This window comes from Neoarius graeffei, chromosome 10 (genome assembly GCF_027579695.1).
Source record: "Neoarius graeffei isolate fNeoGra1 chromosome 10, fNeoGra1.pri, whole genome shotgun sequence".
NCBI classification, from domain to species: Eukaryota; Metazoa; Chordata; class Actinopteri; order Siluriformes; family Ariidae; genus Neoarius; species Neoarius graeffei.
The window spans coordinates 20,820,659-20,843,020 of record NC_083578.1 but is presented as its reverse complement, the minus strand read 5'-3'; the positions used below and the strand labels follow the sequence as shown (position 1 = coordinate 20,843,020).

At 41.5% G+C, this 22,362-nt stretch overlaps 1 protein-coding gene across 4 annotated transcripts in view; it reads right to left on the bottom strand.

The window, feature by feature from the left end:
* Positions 1–16,683, bottom strand: part of plch2a (phospholipase C, eta 2a) — a 336,349-nt gene extending 319,666 nt beyond the window's left edge. The window contains exons 1-2 of one of the 4 annotated variants that reach the window (XM_060931507.1): positions 16,399–16,683; positions 4,253–4,812 (exon numbers count right to left, since the gene is read on the bottom strand). In XM_060931507.1, the coding sequence (XP_060787490.1) occupies positions 4,253–4,415 (163 nt within the window). In that variant the 5' untranslated portion in view covers positions 4,416–4,812; positions 16,399–16,683. Of the gene's footprint in view, positions 1–4,252; positions 4,813–15,237; positions 15,523–16,398 lie in introns of those variants that run through there. The other 3 variants (XM_060931509.1, XM_060931506.1, XM_060931508.1) reach the window with 3 other exon arrangements.
* Between the last annotated feature and the right edge of the window lie 5,679 nt (positions 16,684–22,362).

Here is a 22,362-nt window from a genome sequence, read left to right as displayed (position 1 = left end):
TTAGGGATAAAATTAGCTCATATTTTAAGTCGTTCAAATTCTGTAAAGCTGCTTTGTGACAATGTTTATTGTTAAAAGCGCTATACAAATAAACTTGACTTGACAAATAAAACAATAGCTTCCAAGTCATGTGACTCAACAACTCCAAACTAATGATTTAATGTAGAACTGATCTCAAAGAATGAGACACAACACATGTTTTGGGATTTTAGTGCACTTTGTATTTCATATGAATTTTTTTATGCAAATTCAGTATTGTTCATGGTTTTGTTCCCCCCCCCCCCCAATAGCTCAATGCAAACAATCAGTGAAACTGAGGAGGAAGACACCGCTGGATTTTGGTTGAATGTCTGTCAAATATTCAACCTTAAACTACCGTATCTTCACCTCAATGCAACTTTCTGTGTCATAGATGTTGTCGTAGATGCTGAGTCATAAATGCTAGGGCTACATCCTATGGATGCTAACATACTATATACACCGATCAGCCATAGCATGATGTGGTCCAAGGAAGGACAACTGGTGAACTGGTGACAGGGTTATGAGTGTCGAAGGCTCACTGATTTGCATGGGGCACGAAGGCTAGCCCAGATGGTCCAATCCCACAGAAGAGCTACTGTAGCAGAAACTGCTGAAAAAATGAACACTGACACCTTTCTGTTTTAGCCAGCATTAACTTTTTCAGCAGTTTGTGCTACAGTAGCTCTTCTGTGGGATTGGACCATATGGGCTAGCCTTCATACCCCATGCAAATCAATGAGCCTTCAACACCCATGACCCTGTCGCCGGTTCAGCGGTTGTCCTTCCTTGGACCACTTTTGGTAGGTACTAACCACTGCATCCTGGGAACACCCCACAAGATGTGCCATTTTGGAGATGCTCAGACCCAGTCATCTCGCCATCACAATTTGGCCCTTGTCAAAGTCACTCACATCCTTACGCTTGCCCATTTTTCCTGCTTCCAACACATCAACTTCAAGAACTGACTGTTCACTTGCTGTCTCATATATCCCTCCCCTTGACAGGTGCCATTGTAATGAAATAATCAATGTTATTCACTTCACCTGTCAGTGGTTTTAATGTTATGGCTGATCGGTGTAGTTTGTCATTTGTGTCACTGGTAATGACACTAATGGTGTACTGACAAACTATACGGTAAATACTATACAGTTTGTCAATGCATCATTGGTGTTTTTAGTATTTAGGCAAACTACTTAATGTGCATTATGATGCGGGGTTATCTTAATTTGGCATGCGCAGCCATGAGATAAATCTGTGCATTGGCGAAGAGCACAGTACAGCTCATGTTATTTTTTTTCTACAAATACCTTGCAGTAGTACTGTATTTTTCCACCAGAGAGCAAAATTCTTATATCCACAAGCTTGAAAATGCTGCATGAATATAAATTATGATTCATTCTGGTAAATGAATTCATTCTGGTGCTGCATTCTCTCTCTTTCATTTTTTTCTTTACAAAATACTATAATACCGCAAAGACCTGTTCAGTATTACTATTCAAACTACAGCATGTTGTCTGGGGCACTGCCTTGACCCCTTGAATGTGTATTGGCTCGCCATTTGAATTGTAATAACATATTGCTACCATCAAGGCACACAAATCCCCAAGGTTGCATCCTATTGTTTATGGAACATTCCATAAAAAGCTGTCATTTTAAGCGTGTACAGTCAAATTCATTATCAAACATCAGACAAAATGACCTTCAAGGATCTTACTGAAGTATGCAATGAGAGGACATAAGCACTCCACCTTTCAAGTAACTTGCCTCTGCAGTGCTGCCTAAACTACTGCTAGACAGTTCCATCCATCCATTATCCGTAACCGCTTATCCTGTGCAGGGTCGCGGGCAAGCTGGAGCCTATCCCAGCTGACTATGGGTGAGAAGCAGGGTACACCCTGGACATGTCGCCAGGTCATCGCAGGGCTGACACAGAGACAAACAACCAGAGATGGACAGTAACGAAGTACATTTACTTGAGTACTGTACTTAAGTACACTTTTTGAGTGTATAGGATAAGTACTTTACTTGAGTGTATATACCGTATATATTTTTTTGGAAACTTATGACTTTAACTTCACTACATTTGAAAGGCAAATATCGTACTTTTCACTCCACTACATTTCTATCAAGGTCTTTGTTACTCGTTACTATGAAACGGCTTGGAAAGTGTATGTTTTTTCTTTTCTTTTCTAAAACGTGCTTGTTTTTTTTCACAGGTGACACTGAGACAGTCTATCAGTAATCATGAGGGTCACGTCACATCCATAGACTATAAAATCAAGTTCAATGATTTCTCAACAGCATTATTTGAACACAATCAGTTGAGGGCAGAATGGAAGGAGGCAGTTCTTCTGGGGAATGCACGCACCCATGGCCATAACTAGAACTCATGTTTCAGTTTTCAGAAAGGATTAAATATATGTTTCATTTTAAATGTTTGCTTTGTTTGCCAAAAACGAACCACATCATGGCCTACAAAAACTCGCCATCCAACCTGCAGAAGGATATTGAGGGATGTAAATGTTTTATTCCAAGAGAAAGCTTGCAATGAAGTTGTCTGTGCTTTTAGAGCTAGCGATAACGTTGCAAACGTAGCTATGCAGTCTGGTTAGTCAAATGACTTTCTATGGATTTGCCCGCCAAGTTGCCGCAGCCTTGTCCACGGCTAACATTTACACATAGCTAGTTAACTTGGACACTGTTAGTTAGCATGTAAACACAGAGTTATGCTAACATGAATAACGTTAACTTATCTAAAGTCCTTTCAGAAATATGTTTTAGCATAATCTTGCCAAATAAACAGAATGTAGAAATCTCTCTTTTCTAGTAGCATTAGCTACCCAATATGATTTCAAGTTTGAAAAGAGTTTGCTAGCATGTCAGGTGGAGCTTCACTGACTAGCTAGCTTAACATTAAACCACCATGATGGCACAGCATGCGTTCATTTTTGTGAATTCACATTTCTGTCTTTCGTAACAGCATTAGGTTTTGTAAGCGTTGTGGCAATAATACAACAATGCATTGACAGAAAATGTACTTTTAATACGTAAGTATTTTTAAAAAGCAAGTACTTTAGTACTTTAACTTAAGTAAAAATTTGACTGGACAACTTGCACTTGTATTAGAGTAACATTTGACCAGTGGGATCTGTACTTTGACTTAAGTAATGAAGTTGGGTACTTTGCCCACCTCTGCAAACATCCATTCACACTCACACCTACGGTCAATTTAGAGCCACCAATTAACCTAACCTGCATGTCTTTGGACTGTGGGGGAAACTGGAGTACCCGGAGGAAACCCACGCAGACACGGGGACAACATGCAAACTCCTCACAGAAAGGCCCCTGTCAGCTACTGGGCTCAAACCCAGAACCTTCTTGCTGAGAGGCGACAGTGCTGACCACTACACCATTGTGCCACCTAGACAGGTCCAGATTTCTTTAAATATTCTGTAAAAATATTATTCCTGCAAAGACTGAGACACAATTTGACTAATTAACTAGGAAAATCTTTTCTTTTGTGGCGGTCATCAGTTACCACCTTTATCACAACCTATTGTACTATATATACAAAAAAAATAATCATTTTGGTGTTTGCTGAACACCATTCTGCATGAACTGAAGTTGTATGGCGTAAAGAATATGCGATCTGAATCCATCTAGTCTGACACACCACATTTCTGCATACACAGCAAGTATGAAAACCAGAATGTACTGTCTGACAGCCTTTGTAATAGAATATCAACAACTCACTAGCAATAATCACCCTTTATAATTACTGATACCATTATCATCTGTGATCTTAAATGTAAACTTAGCCAGAGAGATCTTCATTAGGGTTCCGAGTATCTGTGGGTAATCAACACTGAAAATGTATGAAGTCATGACAATTTGAGTGTGGGTGCCTGTCCAGGTTCTGCAAGCTTCGAATAGACAGAAGGCTTTTCTTATAAAAGACAACGAACACTGAGACATTATGATGCTCATTCAGGTTTCAACCACAACAGTGTAAACAGTTCCGCATGTATGAATGCTGGCATCAAATAATGCTAACCACAAGCTCCAAAGTAAAAGCAGAGTCTATAACTCATTGAACATCTAGAGCTCATTGTACCAAACAAGGACAGAAACTTCGCTGTGAAATGATTACCATTTTTAATTATTAAAAAAAAGAACCACGGAAATTGCCTCCTTGATAGATATCCTTTTGCTCTTAATCATAGTGACTTACCAACATCAATGAAGTTAGCAGCCAAGAAGAAGTTCCAGTGTTGGCTCCGGCAAGAATCGCTGTCATTTGTGAAGCCCCATGATTTCATTGACAGGTTTGGAGATTCCGTGCCCACGCTATGACCTCCAGACTGCAGGGATGTGTTCAGAGAAACTGTATCCATTTTGGAGAAAGAATCTCAACTTGGAGAAGGAAGCTTAAGAGCACAGGTGTATGAAAAAGTATGCATGAAAATAATTTACGATCCGGTATCACTGGTATCAGATGACGTCAAATCAGGATCTCCATAAAATGTTGCACTGTGAACAGAATGGACCTTCCTTAAATCTTCAGCCACACTTCGTCTGACTGAAGCTGGTAGTTCACCAGACTTTCAGCACATGTGTTCATGGAGCCTGTAGTGGTTAAATGTTTGGAGATAGCAGGATATCTGGTTGGGGTTGATGGGCTGATGATGGTGATAAAGTGAGGTTGTTTAGAAATCCTTTGCAGCTGTTTCCACTCTATTTCAGCTCCCAGGCAAATGACCAAGGCGAAGACAAGCTGGAGCAAGAAGGCACCTGAAGACAAATGACAACAGTTTAGTTTGACAAAAGTTTTGTATTTGAGTGAGTCACTGAAGAAATTGCAGTGGTTCTACTAGGGGGGTGAATCCTGTCTAATCTTTAGACTCAATATGCAATATACTTACAAACATCATGTCCAATACGTCCACAATTTGTAGCGTTACACCCTGAAATGGACTTTAGGGATTTTTAAACATTTGATTTAAACACTATATGTAAAATTTGAAGATAATTATTTTTATTGTGGCAGCATGGTGGTGTAGTGGTTAGCACTGTCGCGTCACAGCAAGAAGGTTCTGGGCTCGAGCCCAGTGGCCAACAGGGGCCTTTCTGTGTGGAGTTTGCATGTTCTTCCCGTGTCTGCATGGGTTTCCTCCAGGTGCTCTGGCTTCCCCCACAGTCGAAAGACATGCAGGTTAGGCTAATTGGTGGCTCTAAATTGACTGTAGGTGTGAGTGTGAATGGTTGTTTGTCTCTATGTGTCAGCCCTGCGATGATCTGTCCATGGTGTACCCCGCCTCTTGCCCATGGTCAGCTGGGATAGGCTGCAGCTTGCCTGTGACCCTGCACAGGATAAGTGGTTATGGGTAATGGATGGATATTTTTATTGTGACATAAAGGTTAATTAACCAAAAAAAAAAGCACACATTTGTTGGTTGCATAAAATTCATCCCGCTGGGTCAGTATTTGATAGAACCACTGCAATTTGGCTGCAATTACATATTCAGGTCTTCGGGATTTGACTCTATCAGCTTTGCACATTTAGGACACATACAAAGGAAAGATCCAGGGTATATTGGGAAAAGATTGGTGGAGATGGAGTTGCCAGGTAGAAGGAAATGAGGAAGACCAAAGATGAGATTTATGGATGAGGTGAAGGACATAAGGACAGTTGGTGCGACAGAAAAAAGATACAGAGGACAGGAGGAGATGGAGGGACATTATCCTTTGTGGTGACCCCAAACAGGAACAGCCGGAAGAAGAAGAAGTTTTGCACATCTGTATCATCACAGTTTTGTCCATTCTTTTTGGCAAAATTGCTCAAGCTGTGTAAGATGGAATAGAAACTGTTAATGAACAGCCTGTTAATGCATTTTTAAGTCATGCCACAGATTCTCGAATGGATTAAGGTCTAGTTTTTTCTGGGTCATTCTAACACATTCAGGTATTTGGTCAGATCATTGTCCCATTGGAGGATGAATCTCTGCACTAGTCTGTTGGAAACTGGAACTGGTTTCCTTAAAGGATTTTCTTGCATTTCACTCTATCCATCTTGCCCTCATCCAGTTTCCCAGTGCCTATGAAAACCATGCCCACAACATGATGCTGCCACCATCATGCTTCACTGTGGGAATGGTGTTCTCAGGGTGATAAGCAATGCTGTTCTTGATTGTTTCCCTGACTAATGTCCTCCTTAACTGGTTAATGACTTGGTGGATGGCCTCCTTTCAGCAAAGTTGCAGTTGTGTCATCTTCTTTCCATTTAAAAAACATTTATGGCAAAATTATGATGCCGCATGGATTGTGCAAACTTTGGGATGATTTTTATAACCAAATGGACTTCATGATGCTGTTTGGTTATGTTGTTGTTTTGCGCAGCAATGGGGGTGAATACATATAATCCCAATTAAGTACATTGCAGTTCCAGGTTGTAACACTTCAAAGTGTAAAAAAGTTCAAGGCACTGTATAAGTTAATCATGAAGCAAGGTTCTAACCAGACCAAAATATCAGCGTAATGGCACCATTCAGAACGCCCTTGGGTTCTCACGGGTTCGACATCCTCGGAGATGCATTCTATTTGCAGGCCTCCCTGAAAGTCAATTTTTTTTGTAATATTAATGACATTTTTTTTTTTGCCAAAAGTTTTTGTGATTGTTTTTGATTGAAGACTTACTATTATTAATATTCAACTACATTGGTGACATATTTATGGAATAAGAATAAAACAACCAGTTGATGTTCACCAAGTGTCAGCTTTATTTTCAGCTTCAGCCATTCAATTACAATACATGACTATCCAGATCTAACTCGGGGACCGGCATGTATTACGTGCATGCCGCGTAAGCACCTCTTAACACGGATGGCACTTTACCGTGAACACAGCATAAGAAAGGAGGTAAACCGGACTAGCATGATCAGTGACCATCTCCACACGGAACTACTATTAAAATAATAATTAATACTAATTCAATAATACTATAAAAGTATTATTTAATTAGTATTAATTATGCTAATCAGGTTTAAAAACGTTAAATCCGTACACTCAATAAAAAGTCATAAAAGATTCTTTCTAATACCCTCTTTGTGCTCTGTAGGGCTTTGTATTTCTCAAAAGTAGGACCTATTAGTGTTTATATGAAAGAATATAAATGATAATATTCACAGCTTTCAAGGCGAACCTCGAAAAAACTGTGTGAGCCATATCCAGTAAACAACTCCAAATAATTGAACTGAAATTGACACTCACGTTTCTGACTTCCAGGTTTTTTTTTTTTAATCTCATTCTGACCACTAAGGGCTCTATTTTTCATCAAAACAACTACAGTTATATTCTAAAATAGTAATTTATTTACAGGAATCAGTTTTATTTGAAAAAATAAGTAGGTAAAGCTATGAAAATTCACTTCAAAGTCTCCTGTGAATCATAACATGAAAACTAGCTGATGGAAAATTTTGCTGAATACTTCATCAGAAACAGTGAGAGCTTGAGAACATTACTGTAGTGATTATCTGATTGATATTCATGAGTAATCCAGTTGGAAACCAACCAGAAGAGAGAGAGCCTGACCACTTTCCCATGACTCAGAAATCACCGGCAGTTTCCTGACGTCATGCCAGCAGAGTTTTTACTCTGTTGTACCAACTTCAACCTGTCGTTACTCCCAAAGTACTGAACAGATCTTAACAAGATACATTTCTTTGGAAAGCAGAGATTATACGCTTTTTAATGTTAGTGTTCATGATAGAAAATATTCAAGAGTTAAGCAATGACGGATTTGGAAACTTAGATGAGCGTCTGCATGCACAATTTTCACACCATGGCCAGCGAGTGTCTGATATGCCTGTTTTTATTAGTGTACAGTAGGGGCAGCTTTTACAGGCGTGTCAGCAATATTGTAGTAGTGGGAAGGAAACATTGTGTATCAGCCCGATACGCAATGTTTAGAACCCTGATGAAGCAATCAAAATCTACAAACTTGCAAAATTGCTCATTTAAGATAACTTCCAAATCAAACCAGAGTCTGGTGCTTTCTTGACATCGCCATTTTTTTTTTTTAAATTGAATTTCAATCATCACTCAGCAATGCAAAACATTTTTGTCTTTTCTTTCTTTACCTTTACCTTAGAAGCTCCTACTTCTACTATCCTGAGACCTACATCTTCTGCTCACCTGCTGAAGTCTGTGAGCTCCTTGGGTGTTTCGAGACTTAATTTTGATTTAATTTTTTTTAAACAATCTATTCTGTATTATTCTCTTTTGTTCTGTTTTAAAGTTTTATTTTTAAGTCAGCCAGTTTTTGATCTGTGACACTTTGTGAAACACAACTCTGGTTATTTTCTGTCGCACTTTCTTTTTTATTCAGGGTGTATAACTGAATAACAGTGTGTAATAGCGAATAACTGTTTGTCTTCCTCAAATAGCACACTCGTCCCTGTCTTTGAGGAAATTCCAGAGAAGATTAGAGAGTGTGTGCAAAGCATTGTAAAATTTGATATGTGAGTGACAATTTAATGGAAACCTTCTCTTTTTCCCAGGTTGAGGATTTCAGTCTTAAGAGAAACGCTTAAAAACGGCCTCTCCGCCTGCAGTCGTCGTTCCCCCACCCCCCGCCTTCACTCTATTCCACTGGAGTATGCTACCATGGACAGTCTGCAAGTGTATCAATCTTAATCATGCACATGCAAAAGCATAAGTCTGGAGTACACTATGTCTCATTTCCTGTATTCGATCCCTTCACAGATCACCTCACTGATGATCTCTTTTCCAATCAGATAAAACCATGAATGATGTAAAGCAAGAGGTCATGGGTTTGTCAAAACATAAACTCAGCCACTTCCATGCTGGTGAACAATGGGATAGTGTTGTGATAGGACAAGTTTAGGCTTGAGGGCCACATGAGGAGACATGTTCGCAAACACAACACCTGGATACTCATCAGGGGGAAAACCAACAACCCTGACCAACCCCCTACACAGCAGCGTGAGGCCTAAAGCTAAAAGTCTGACAAATCTGATTTTAAGCACCATGATTTAACTTCAACTCCTGACCTGAAAACAGGATATGGATTATGTACATCTCATCTCATTATCTGTAGCTGCTTTATCCTGTTCTACAGGGTCGCAGGCAAGCTGGAGCCTATCCCAGCTGACTACGGGCGAAAGGTGGGGTACACCCTGGACAAGTCGCCAGGTCATCACAGGGCTGACACATAGACACAGACAACCATTCACACTCACATTCACACCTACGGTCAGTTTAGAGTCACCAGTTAACCTAACCTGCATGTCTTTGGACTGTGGGGGAAACCGGAGCACCCGGAGGAAACCCACGGGGAGAACATGCAAACTCCACACAGAAAGGCCCTCGCCGGCTACAGGGCTCGAACCCGGACCTTCTTACTGTGAGGCGACAGCGCTAACCACTACACCACCGTGCCGCCCAGGATTATGTACAAATATTACAAAATGTAAAAAAAAAAATCCTGTTTGGACGTCTAGGCCTTTCAGATCCCACTAATTACGTAAAATATGCACTAAACACAAGCTGTTTCAAGAACTCATTTACTGGTCCACTGAGCAGTAAAGAAAGTCAGGAAAAAGAAACTAGTCTTCAGTAAGACACTAGATTTTTTAACATTCTATGCAGAACGTGTGAAATTAAGATTTCTGCTAAGTTTTAAATCACAGAGCATTGTGTTCTGATGTAAGATGAGCTGGTACAGGAAACACGATGATCCCTGTTTAACCCTTGCTCTCACTTGTGTCTATACAAAATCTTCCACAAAGCCTTTTGTGTGCTTAACTTATCTGCTGTTGATAGATGCAGCAAGTATGCAAAAGTTTGTTTTTAATTCTTCATTTCTCACACAGCGATAGTAAAGGACTGCGGCTTTTATTTTAGAAAGGGACAGTTAAATGTGCAATTTCCATACCGTCTGTGATACTCTATGCAGCAATATTTGCATTGCTGGTCACACTTATGACGTCTGACACGAAAATTTGAATACAAACAAATTCCCACATTAACTACTTCCATGTTCAGATCATCTAACACCATATTATTCAGTAACTACAGTAAATTATTTAGGAACGATAGTAAAAACAGACAGGGAAGGTGTGTAGTTATGAAAGTGAGGAATATCCTGGGTCATTGGAAATCGAAACAAAAAATAATGTTAATGTGGTAATATCTTGTTCCTGCATATTCTTTTGGTAGTGTTTAGAAATGACAGGACTGAAGATATGTCTTGGCACTGAGTGCCAACCACAACACACTGTGAGAACACTTAAACAAGTGGAAAGTAGTATTTATGAGAAAAGTGCCGAGGGGAAGAAGCAAACAGCCCTTAATTTTATACCAGTGTTTTCTTTTGTGTGTGTGTGTGTGTATACAAATAAAATGTACAGCTGTTAAAAAACTGAAAATGTCTGCCTCACCTACAACCCCGATTCCAAAAAAGTTGGGACAAAGTACAAATTGTAAATAAAAACGGAATGCAATAATTTACAAAATCTCAAAAACTGATATTGTATTCACAATAGAACATAGACAACATATCAAATGTCGAAAGTGAGACATTTTGAAATTTCATGCCAAATATTGGCTCATTTGAAATTTCATGACAGCAACACATCTCAAAAAAGTTGGGACAGGGGCAATAAGAGGCTGGAAAAGTTAAAAGGTACAAAAAAGGAACAGGTGGAGGACCAAATTGAAACTCATTAGGTCAATTGGCAATAGGTCATTAACATGACTGGGTATAAAAAGAGCATCTTGGAGTGGCAGCGGCTTTCAGAAGTAAAGATGGGAAGAGGATCACCAATCCCCCTAATTCTGCGCCGACAAATAGTGGAGCAATATCAGAAAGGAGTTCGACAGTGTAAAATTGCAAAGAGTTTGAACATATCATCATCTACAGTGCATAATATCATCAAAAGATTCAGAGAATCTGAAAGAATCTCTGTGCGTAAGGGTCAAGGCCGGAAAACCATACTGGGTGCCCGTGATCTTCAGGCCCTTAGACGGCACTGCATCACATACAGGCATGCTTCTGTATTGGAAATCACAAAATGGGCTCAGGAATATTTCCAGAGAACATTATCTGTGAACACAATTCACTGTGCCATCCGCTGTTGCCAGCTAAAACTCTATAGTTCAAGGAAGAAGCCGTATCTAAACATGATCCAGAAGCGCAGACGTCTTCTCTGGGCCAAGGCTCATTTAAAATGGACTGTGGCAAAGTGGAAAACTGTTCTGTGGTCAGACGAATCAAAATTTGAAGTTCTTTATGGAAATCAGGGACGCCGTGTCATTCGGACTAAAGAGGAGAAGGACGACCCAAGTTGTTATCAGCGCTCAGTTCAGAAGCCTGCATCTCTGATGGTATGGGGTTGCATTAGTGCGTGTGGCATGGGCAGCTTACACATCTGGAAAGACACCATCAATGCTGAAAGGTACATCCAGGTTCTAGAGCAACATATGCTCCCATCCAGACGACGTCTCTTTCAGGGAAGACCTTGCATTTTCCAACATGACAATGCCAAACCACATACTGCATCAATTACAGCATCATGGCTGCGTAGAAGAAGGGTCCGGGTACTGAACTGGCCAGCCTGCAGTCCAGATCTTTCACCCATAGAAAACATTTGGCGCATCATAAAACGGAAGATACGACAAAAAAGACCTAAGACAGTTGAGCAACTAGAGTCCTACATTAGACAAGAATGGGTTAACATTCCTATCCCTAAACTTGAGCAACTTGTCTCCTCAGTCCCCAGACGTTTACAGACTGTTGTAAAGAGAAAAGGGGATGTCTCACAGTGGTAAAAATGGCTTTGTCCCAACTTTTTTGAGATGTGTTGTTGTCATGAAATTTAAAATCAACTAATTTTTCCTCTTTAAATGATACATTTTCTCAGTTTAAACATTTGATATGTCATCTATGTTCTATTCTGAATAAAATATGGAATTTTGAAACTTCCACATCATTGCATTCCATTTTTATTTACAATTTGTACTTTGTCCCAACTTTTTTGGAATCGGGGTTGTACATTCAAATTAGTAACAAAAATCTCATTCTGACTGAATTAGCAGCAATAACGTGGCATGCAAAATGAAAATGCACGAAACGGGACATATTCTCTTTTAAGCATTCTTAATTTACTCTTGTACAGCATTCACTACTCAGTAACATATTAGCACAATAAAGTATCATCCATCCATTATCCGTAACCGCTTATCCTGGACAGGGTCGCAGGCAAGCTGGAGCCTATCCCAGGTGACTATGGGCGAGAGGCAGGGTACACCCTGGACAAGTCACCAGGTCATCGCAAGGCTGACACAGAGAGACAAACAACCATTCACACTCACAGGCAATTTAGAGCCACCAATTAGCCTAACCCGTATGTCTTTGGGCTGTAGGGGAAACCGGAGCACCCGGAGGAAACCCATGCAGACACGGGGAGAACATGCAAACTCCACACAGAAAGGCCCTCGCCGGCCACTGGGCTCGAACCTAGGACCTTCTTGCTGTGAGGCAACAGTGCTAACCACTACACCACCGTGCTGCTAATAAAGCATCATTCATACTTCAAATGTATATTATGCTAATTTCTTCCAACATGATTGTTGAAGCTCAAAGCATGTGGTTCTTATCATCCCCTTAAAGTCATTTCCATTCAGCGACATACATAATCAAACTGAGATAAGAGATTACACAATACTTGAGAACACTTAAAGGTGCAGGTACTTTATTTTACATATCGTCAACATCAACAATTTCGCAAATATGTCATTCATACAGTGTTGCCAATATATTAGTACAGTGCCTTGCAAAAGTATTCATCCCCCTTGTTGTTTGTCCTGTTTTGTCGCATTACAAACTGGAATTAAAATGGATTTTTGGAGGGTTAGCACCATTTGATTTACACAACATGCAGCTTTAAAGGTGCACATTGTTTTTTTTTTATTGTGACACAAACAATAATTAAGATGAAAAAACAGAAATCTGGAGTGTGCATTGGTGTTTACCTCCGCCCCCCCCCCCAAAGTCAATACTTTGTAGAGCCACCTTTTGCTACAATTACAGCTGCAAGTCTCTTGAGGTATATGTCTCTATTAGCTTAACACATCTAGCCACTGGGATTTTTGCCCATTCCTCAAGGCAAAACTGCTCCAACTCCTTCAAGTTAGATGGGTTGTGTTGGTGTACAGCAATCTTCAAGTTATACTACAGATTCTCAATTGGATTGAGGTCTGGGCTTTGACTAGGCCATTCAAAGACATTTCAATGTTTCCCTTTAAACCACTCCAGTGTAGCTTTAGCAGCATGTTTAGGGTCATTGTCCTGCTGGAACGTAAACCTTCGTCCCAGTCTCAAACCTCTGGCTGACTCAAACAGGTTTTCCTCCAGAATTGCCCTGTATTTAGTGCCATCCATCTTTCCTTCAGTCCTGACCAGCTTTCCTGTCCTTGCAGATGAAAAACATCCCCACAGCATGACGCTGCCACCACCATGCTTCATTGTAGGGATGGTGTTCTCAGGGTGTTGGGTTTGCGCCACACATGGCATTCATGTTCAATTTTTGTCTCATTTGACCAGAGAATCTTCTTCCATGTGTTTCGGGAGTCTGCCACATGCTGTTGGGCAAACTCCAAATGTGATTTTTTTTTTTAAAGCAATTACTTTTTTCTGGCCACTCTTCCATAAAGCCCCACTCTGTGGAGTGTACGGCTTAAAGTGGTCCAATGGACAGATACTCCCATCTCTGCTGTGGATCTTTGCAGCTCCTTCAGTGTTATCTTTCGTGTCTTTGTTGCATCTCTGATTAATGCCCTCCTTGCCCGGTCTGTGAGTTTTGGTGGGCAGCCTTCTCTTGTCAGGTTTGTAGTGGTGCCATATTCTTTCCATTTTGCTATAATGGATTTAATGGTGCTCTGTAGAATATTCAAAGTTCGCGATATTTTTTTATAACCCAACCCTGATCTATACTTCTCCACAACTTTGTCTCTGACCTGTTTGGAGGCTCCTTGGGTTTCATGTTGCTTGCTTAGTAGTGTTGCAGAGTCAGGGTCCTTCCAGAACAGGTTGATTTATACAGACATCATGTGACAGATCACGTGACACTTTTATTGCACACAGGTGGATCTTAATCAACTAATTATGTGACTTATGAAGTGAATTGGTTGGACCAGCTCTTATTTAGGGGTTTCATACGAAAGCGGGTGAATACCTATGTACACTCCAGATTTCTGTTTTTTCATCTTAATTATTGTTTGTGTCACAATAAAAAACAAATGTGAACCTTTAAAGTGGTAGGCATGTTGTGTAAATCAAATGGTGCTAACCCCCCAAAAATCCATTTTAATTCCAGCTTGTAATGCGACAAAACAGGACAAACAACAAGGGGGATGAATACTTTCGCAAGGCACTGTAGGTCACCAGCTGGCAACCTGGCGTTGCTTTGTAGCTCCCAATCACTCGTTGGCACACAGAGCAGCTAACACAATAAGCCTTTTCATTAGCTTTCAACCAACCGGTTCATGTTACACCTCACAATACCACCTTCAAGACAAAAAAAAAAGTTTTCAGGCGTAGGCTAATTCAAAGTTAGATTTTTTTTTTTTTAGGTGCTCGCAAGTTGCATTTCAAAGAGGGTCCCTAGAAACCCTACTCTGCCTCAACCAGTCAGGATTTAAGTAAAATCCAGATGAACAATGGGAAATGCTGTAAACTTTTCAAATGGCATAATTGGAGGGGTGTTTCATGCCTAAGTACATGATATAACATCTAATTTATGAGTGCCAGATTTGCAGTTTGGCCCGAGGCGTTATTCCTCTCAGAACCGGGTGCCTGATTCACAGTTTGTTCTGAAGTGCTGTTCCTGTCATTAACAGTCACTGCCATTCCTGACAGAATGGAAGACATTGAAAGACATCCAAAAAAGAAAACACTTCTGATCCATTGAGAGTTGGCTCACCTGAAAGCTCTCCTTGTTATTCCCTTTCTGTCCCTGCTCTTACAGGTAAGGGGTATAGAATTTCAGAGCAGTAAAGCCTTTACAGTGAAAACCCAATCTAGGAAACCAACCATCAGAGATGGTGAGATCCAGCCCCACAGCTACACCTGGGCATTCGCGTTATCACTTCACAATATCTCAATATTTTAAAAAAAAAACTCATATGGTATCACTTTACCTTTGTAAGACATAAAAAGAAGCAATCTTCCTGGGGCAGGCACTGGTAAATCCCAGAGCAAAGGTGTAATCGTGATAGTGAAACACACACACACACACCTCTCAGGTTGCTCCAGTCCTTTTGGAATGAATAAACTTTTAGATTTCCATACGTCTCAAATGCACCGTTCCACATTCCAGGTAAAGGAAGCTGATGTCATTGGAAAGTTCTTTGTCCATAGTGGGTGTTCCTGTATGGGGTAACGACTGTGTCAACACCGGACAAGTAAAGGCAAAAGAGTCTTCGCTAGAGGGGCGGGCGACGGGGTGGAGTACAGAGAACAGGAGCACATGGGAAATGTGCTGAAATGTTGTGTACGTGATCGCTGGAGAATACTTAGGACGAAGAGGATAGACGATCAATTATAACGGCTTCACTTTTCACCCAACTCTCTGCTAAGCAGTCTTCTGGCTCCAGTAGGATATTTCATACCTAGCTGTCATCCAGCATGTAGACACTTTCCTGCTCCATTCCCTCAGATTTTTTAGAGAACATAGATTTAGAGTGCACACTAAATCATGATAAATTGTGATCAACTCAAGCAGTTTGTACCACCATAAATGTAATAATGCTGAAAATCTGTTTCTTGGTTATAAGGGGGAGTAGATCAGGGATTCATCAAACTTATTTTTCAAAGCTAGTAGGATCTGTCAACAGGGCAAAGTCCTGCTTGTATCAACGTATGATTTTACTGGTCATACAACTGCACCTGACATGCAACTGTGAAGGACAAGTATGCACTGTCCTCCTAATTAAAACCAGTTTTGGCTGTGAATCATATACAGAATGATTCACTCTTTTACGTGCTCGTTCACCTACAAAAGACAGCTTTGTCTGGAACACTTTCAAAACCAATTTTTAAAAAGAGTAACATGTCTCTGTTTTAATACACTTACACACATTTAAAATGGCCAAACCAGTTTCACTCCCTTCACAAACATGGCAGCTAAATATAACTCCACTGAGGTTTGAAATGTAATAAAAACCTGTAGATAAAGGAGAGTTTATCCCAGTGTCTGCTACTGGGACTATAAGCATCCTGTGCAAAATAAAACATGACCAAATCAAACCAAACCTGAAAGAAAGAAAAAATGAACAAAATCAAAAGCAGCCATATCTCACCAAGCCTGTAGTTTGTATCAGTTGAAATTCAACTTCTGTTGTTTTCCTCCGTTAACCTGGACACCATTTAACTTCAGATTGCAAGAACTCACATGTGTCTCCCAGCTTGAAAAAAAGACTCTGCCCCTCCTCAAGTTTACACAGTGGCTATACTTCCTCGACTGCTACAGTGAACCAATAGGCTCCTGTAAGACTTTAATCAAACAAGACTTGCTTCAGGGTAGTCGAAGTCTGGGGCCAACCCATGCATACGGATTTTTAACCAACATCAATGCGAAGAGGGGATTTTTAATTTCCTTACGGCTGAATTTTATTTTAATAGTGCTGTTGGATCCAGGTGGATCAGAGGAGCAAAAAAACTGGTTCTGCCACTTATGCAGGGGACTGTGAGATGGAAAATGACAGACAATGAAATGAGTAGTGAGTGAAATGAAAAAGAAAATTGTGATTTTTACACAGAAGCTGTGCAACTGAAACCAGATAGCTCCAGAGTCTATTTAAATAGACCCTCCAGACAGGTTTTTACTCAGTAAAGGTTCTCTAACTTGTAGGTTGTTTAGTCGAGTCCGACTCTTCGTGATCTCATGGACTTTAGTCCCTTCTCTCAAGTGCTGCCTCTCTGAGCCCCTTCAGTAATGCTGTCTAGCCATCTCAACCTCTGTCTTCTTCTTCTCCACTTGCCTTCCATTTCCCCCATCATGAGCTCCTTCTCCATGATTCATGTCTTCTCATGACATGCCCCAAATATTTCAACTTCTGTCTCAAGATCTATTCTTCCAAGGAGCACTCTGGTCCTCAATTATGGATTTGTTTGCTCTTCTTTCCATCCAAGGGACTCTCAAGAGTTTCCTCCAACACCAAAGTTCAAATGCGTCGACTGTTTTGCACTCAACCTAACTCATAGTCCAGCTCTCACATCCATACGTCACTATTGGAAACACCATGGCTTTGACAATGCGCACCTTTGTGGACTGTGTGATGTCTGACCTTCAGTATGTTGTTTAGGCATGTCATTATGTGCCTTCCAAGAAGCAAGTGTCTCTTGATTTCTGGGCTACAATCACCATCAACAATAGCAGGGGTACAATGCATTAAAAGAGCAAGAAGTGGGAATTCAATGGCGTTCACAAGTAACCATGTACAACTCACCCAAACACAAGCCCATTGGTAATAAATGCACTCAAATCTCATACAGAACTCCAAAATCATGGCTACTCTACAATCATACAATACATTTGATTAAACGCTCTGATACCACTGTATTGTACTGTTGAATTCTCCAGTCTGATTGGTCAGAAGATTTTCAGAATTTTCCATAACAGCAGATCTGGCAGTTATATTGGCTACATTGTTACAAATGGGTACAGTAGGAGTCCATTTCTGTCCCCCAAGGTACAGTCTACACTCATATACCCCCAGGGGCTCATTAGATTAGATTAGATTAGATTAGATTAGATTAGATTAGATTAGATTAGTGGTTTTCAAAGTGGGGGCCGCGGCCCCCTGGGGGGCCGCCAGGGGGCACTAGGGGTGCCTCAGAAAGTTGGAGGGACGATAACAAAAAAATTGTGGAAAAAATATCTCATCTCATCTCATCATCTCTAGCCGCTTTATCCTTCTACAGGGTCGCAGGCAAGCTGGAGCCTATCCCAGCTGACTACGGGCGAAAGGCGGGGTACACCCTGGACAAGTCACCAGGTCATCACAAGGCTGACACATAGACACAGACAACCATTCACACTCACATTCACACCTACGGTCAATTTAGAGTCACCAGTTAACCTAACCTGCATGTCTTTGGACTGTGGGGGAAACCGGAGCACCCGGAGGAAACCCACGCGGACATGGGGAGAACATGCAAACTCCGCACAGAAAGGCCCTCGCCGGCCATGGGGCTCGAACCCGGACCTTCTTGCTGTGAGGCGACAGCGCTAACCACTACACCACCGTGCCACCACGGAAAATATATACTTTTTAAAAATAATTATTATTAAATATATTGTAATTAGTTTTTTAATCATTATTATAAAATATAATTATTAATAATAATACATCATATTGAAACGTTGTTTGCCATGCTCATCTCTCCGATTGCCTGTGACGTTGCGGTTTGCGCCATTTATCAAGCTGCTTTGCTCCTCAAGCTAGCGTATTGCTAGCGCAAAATGGACAGGTTTTTGAAGAAGAGACCAAAGGAACAAACCAACAGCCCTGCTGTGGAGGACACTGCTGCGAAAAAAACTAAGAAGTCCTGGCCAACTAAAATCCGAAAATATGAGGCAGCATACATTAAGTATGGCTTTACAGCCATACAGAAAAATGGCCATGATTGCCCGAAATGCGTCCTCTGTCTGGAGACCCTGTCAAATGAGTGCTTAAAACCTTCGAAACTTCAGCGTCACTTGGTACTAAAACATCCGACAGATGTCGAAAAAACAGTAGATTTCTTCAGATGCAAAGAAGAGCATTTGGTCAGGCAATCTGCTGCATTCACCCAGCAAGCTACTGTCCCCGAGCGGGCCCTGAAGGCATCATTTTTAGCCTCGTACCACATTGCTCGTGCTAAAAAACCTCACTCAATTGGAGAAGATTTGATTTTACCAGCCACCAAAGACATTGTCTGAGAATTGCTTGGTGAGGATGCTGCCAAAAAAAATCGATGCTGTCCCACTCTTTGATAACACCGTGAGCCGATGGATTGGAGACATGGCTCAAGACGTATCTGCTCAGCTGTTGGAGCAGGTGAGAGCCAGCGAATACTTCGCACTTCAGCTGGATGAGAGCACAGATTTATCCAATGAGGCCTAACTGCTTGTGTACATCAGATTTATTTCACAGGAAAGATTTGTGGAGGAAATATTATTTTGTAAAGCACTTGAAAGAGGAACTACTGGGAAAGACATTTTTCAAGTTTTGGACGATTACATCGAGTCTAACGGATTGGACTGGACCCGTTGTGTGGGGGTGTGTTCGGACGGAGCCGCGGCAATGACCGGGAAGATCAGTGGAGTGACCGCACTCATTAAGCAGAAGGCCCCACATGTAGTGGCCCCACACTGCATGCTCCATCGCGAGGCACTGGTCGCAAAAAGGATGGATAACGAGTTGAATCAGGCACTACAGGAGGTTATACAGTTTATTGTTCAGTGCGAAAATATTTGTGTTGAAAACATGTTAGTTAATAATATTCTTATGCTAAACAAATGCAACAATTATTGACTATTGAATAAAAGTAAGAGAAAACATTCTAAAAGTTGATGTTTCTTTACATATTTTGTAGCATTGTCTGTGGATTTGCAAAGGGGGTCCCCGGCCAGAAGCTAATGCTGTTTGGGGGGCCTTGGCATGGAAAAGTTTGGGAACCCCTGGATTAGATTCACTTTATTCATCCCACATCGGGGAAATTCACGTGTTACAGTAGCAAGAAAATGTCAAACAGATAACAAATAAAACTGAAATAAAAATTAGACATATGAAGGATTAAATACAGAGGGCTATTTGCATTATCTACCGTGAAAAATTATAGAAAAATTGCCTTATTGAGAGGCTCGGAAAATTTTCACATTACAGGTAGACTCTGTATATATATACACACACATATATACATAAATATTATTTATATATAAATATAAGTATGCATAAAAATAGTTTAGGGCCTATATTATTGCACATAATAATTGCATCGATGAGAGATGGCAGAGGTAGTAGTGGTGAAGTAGTGCAAATTAAACGACAAACAGGTTATTGGTGCTACATTACAAGTTGTGGGTGTTATACAGTCTGACAGCAGTAGGTATGAATGACCTGCGGTACCTCTCCTTCTTACACCGTGGGTGTAGCAGTCTACTACTAAAAGAGCTGCTTAAAGCCCCCACAGCCTCATGTAGGGGGTGAGAGGGGTTATCCATGATTGAGGTCAGCTTGGCTAACATCCTCCTCTCACCCACCTCCTCAATGGAGTCCAGAGGACAGTCCAAGACTGAGCCAGTCCTTCTGACCAGTTTATTAAGTTTCTTCCTGTCCCTCTCTGAACTTCCACAGCCCCAGCAGACCACAGTGTAGAAAATCGCTGATGCTACTACAGAGTCATAAAAAGTCCTAAGCAGTGTCCTGCACACACCAAAAGACCTCAGTCTTCTCAAGAGGTGGAGATGACATTGGCCCTTCTTGTACAGGACATCTGTGTTGTTAGTCCAGTCCAGTTTGTTGTTGAGGTGAACACCCAGGTATTTGTACTCCTCCACGATCTCAATGTCCAAACCCTGGATGCTCACTGGTGCAATTTGAGGAACCGTCCTTCAGAAATCGATCACCACCTCCTTTGTCTTGCTGGCGTTGATGCGCAGGTGGTTCAGTTCGCACCAGGCAACAAAGTTGGTGATGACCTCTCTGTACTCCAGATCGTCCCCCTCTGACACATGTCCAACGATGGCTGTATCATCTGAGAACTTCTGGAGGTGGCAGCTGTCCGTGTTGTAGCTGAAGTCAGATGTGTAAAGAGGAAAGGAGAGAGCACTGTACCCTGTGGAGCCCCTGTGCTGCAGACTACCACATCAGACACACAGTCGCGGAGCCTCACATACTGCGGTCTGTTAATGAGGTAGTCGATGATCCATGCAGCCAAGTGGCAGTCGACACCAGCTCCCTCCAGCTTCTCCCTAAGCAGTGATGGCTGGATTGTGTTGAAAGCACTGGAGAAGTCAAAGAACATGATTCTCACAGTGCTCCCAGTGCCCTCCAGGTGCAAAAGTGACCGGTGTAGCAGGTACATAAATGACAGCGTCATCCACACCAATGCCTGGTTGATATGCAAACTGCAGGGGGTCTATCTGTTCACCAGGTGTCGGAGGTGGGAGAGAACAATCCTCTCCATGATCTTCATTAGGTGAGACGTTAAAGCTACCGGCTGAAAGTGGTTGAGCTCCCTGGGGTGCGCAGTCTTGGGAACTGGAACCACACATGATGTTTTCCACAGAAGTGGAACTTTCTCCAGACTGAGGCTCAGGTTGAAAATGTACAGAAGAATCCCACAGAGCTGATCTGCACAGTCCTTAAGCAGTCTGGAGTTGATACCATCAGGGCCAGCAGCTTTCCTTGTCTTGATCCTCCTCAGCTCCTTATTGGACCTTAGGGTAACTATGTGTACCTTTTCAGGGCCAAAAAGGTACATACGGTAAATGTTCCTGAGCAGTATATAAAGGGTACAAATCAGTACCTTAGAGGGTACAGCCCCAGTGACAAGCTACTGTACCCCTAAAGGTACAAAAACGTGCTTCATTTTCTCATCTCATCTCATTATCTCTAGCTGCTTTATCCTGTTCTACAGGGTTGCAGGCAAGCTGGAGCCTATCCCAGCTGACTATGGGCGAAAGGCAGGGTACACCCTGGACAAGTCACCAGGTCATCACAGGGCCGACACATAGACACAGACAACCATTCACACCTACGGTCAATTTAGAGTCACCAGTTAACCTAACCTGCATGTCTTTGGACTGTGGGGGAAACCGGAGCACCCAGAGGAAACCCACGCGGACACGGGGAGAACATGCAAACTCCGCACAGAAAGGCCCTCGCCGGCCACGGGGCTCGAACCCGGACCTTCTTGCTGTGAGGCGACAGCGCTAACCACTACACCACCGTGCCGCCCTGCTTCATTTTCTGAGAGTGTATAATTCAAATGTTTCATATTAATGCACTTATTAATGTATAATTCACAGAGGCTTGTATTGTGGACACTCCAAATATTCCACGTGTACTAATAAATAAATGAAAGGCATGTTGTTATTTAACAAACAAAAAATGTATTATCATTGCTATAGCAAAATTTTTTGTAAGGAGCCTTTTATTTAACGTTTGTGGATGGAGGCTCAAGTGTCAGCACTTTGTAACACATAGTATGGATTTTTATTTTTTTCCCCACAGTAAAATCCTCAGGACGGATGAGTTTATGCTTTCTGATTTCTT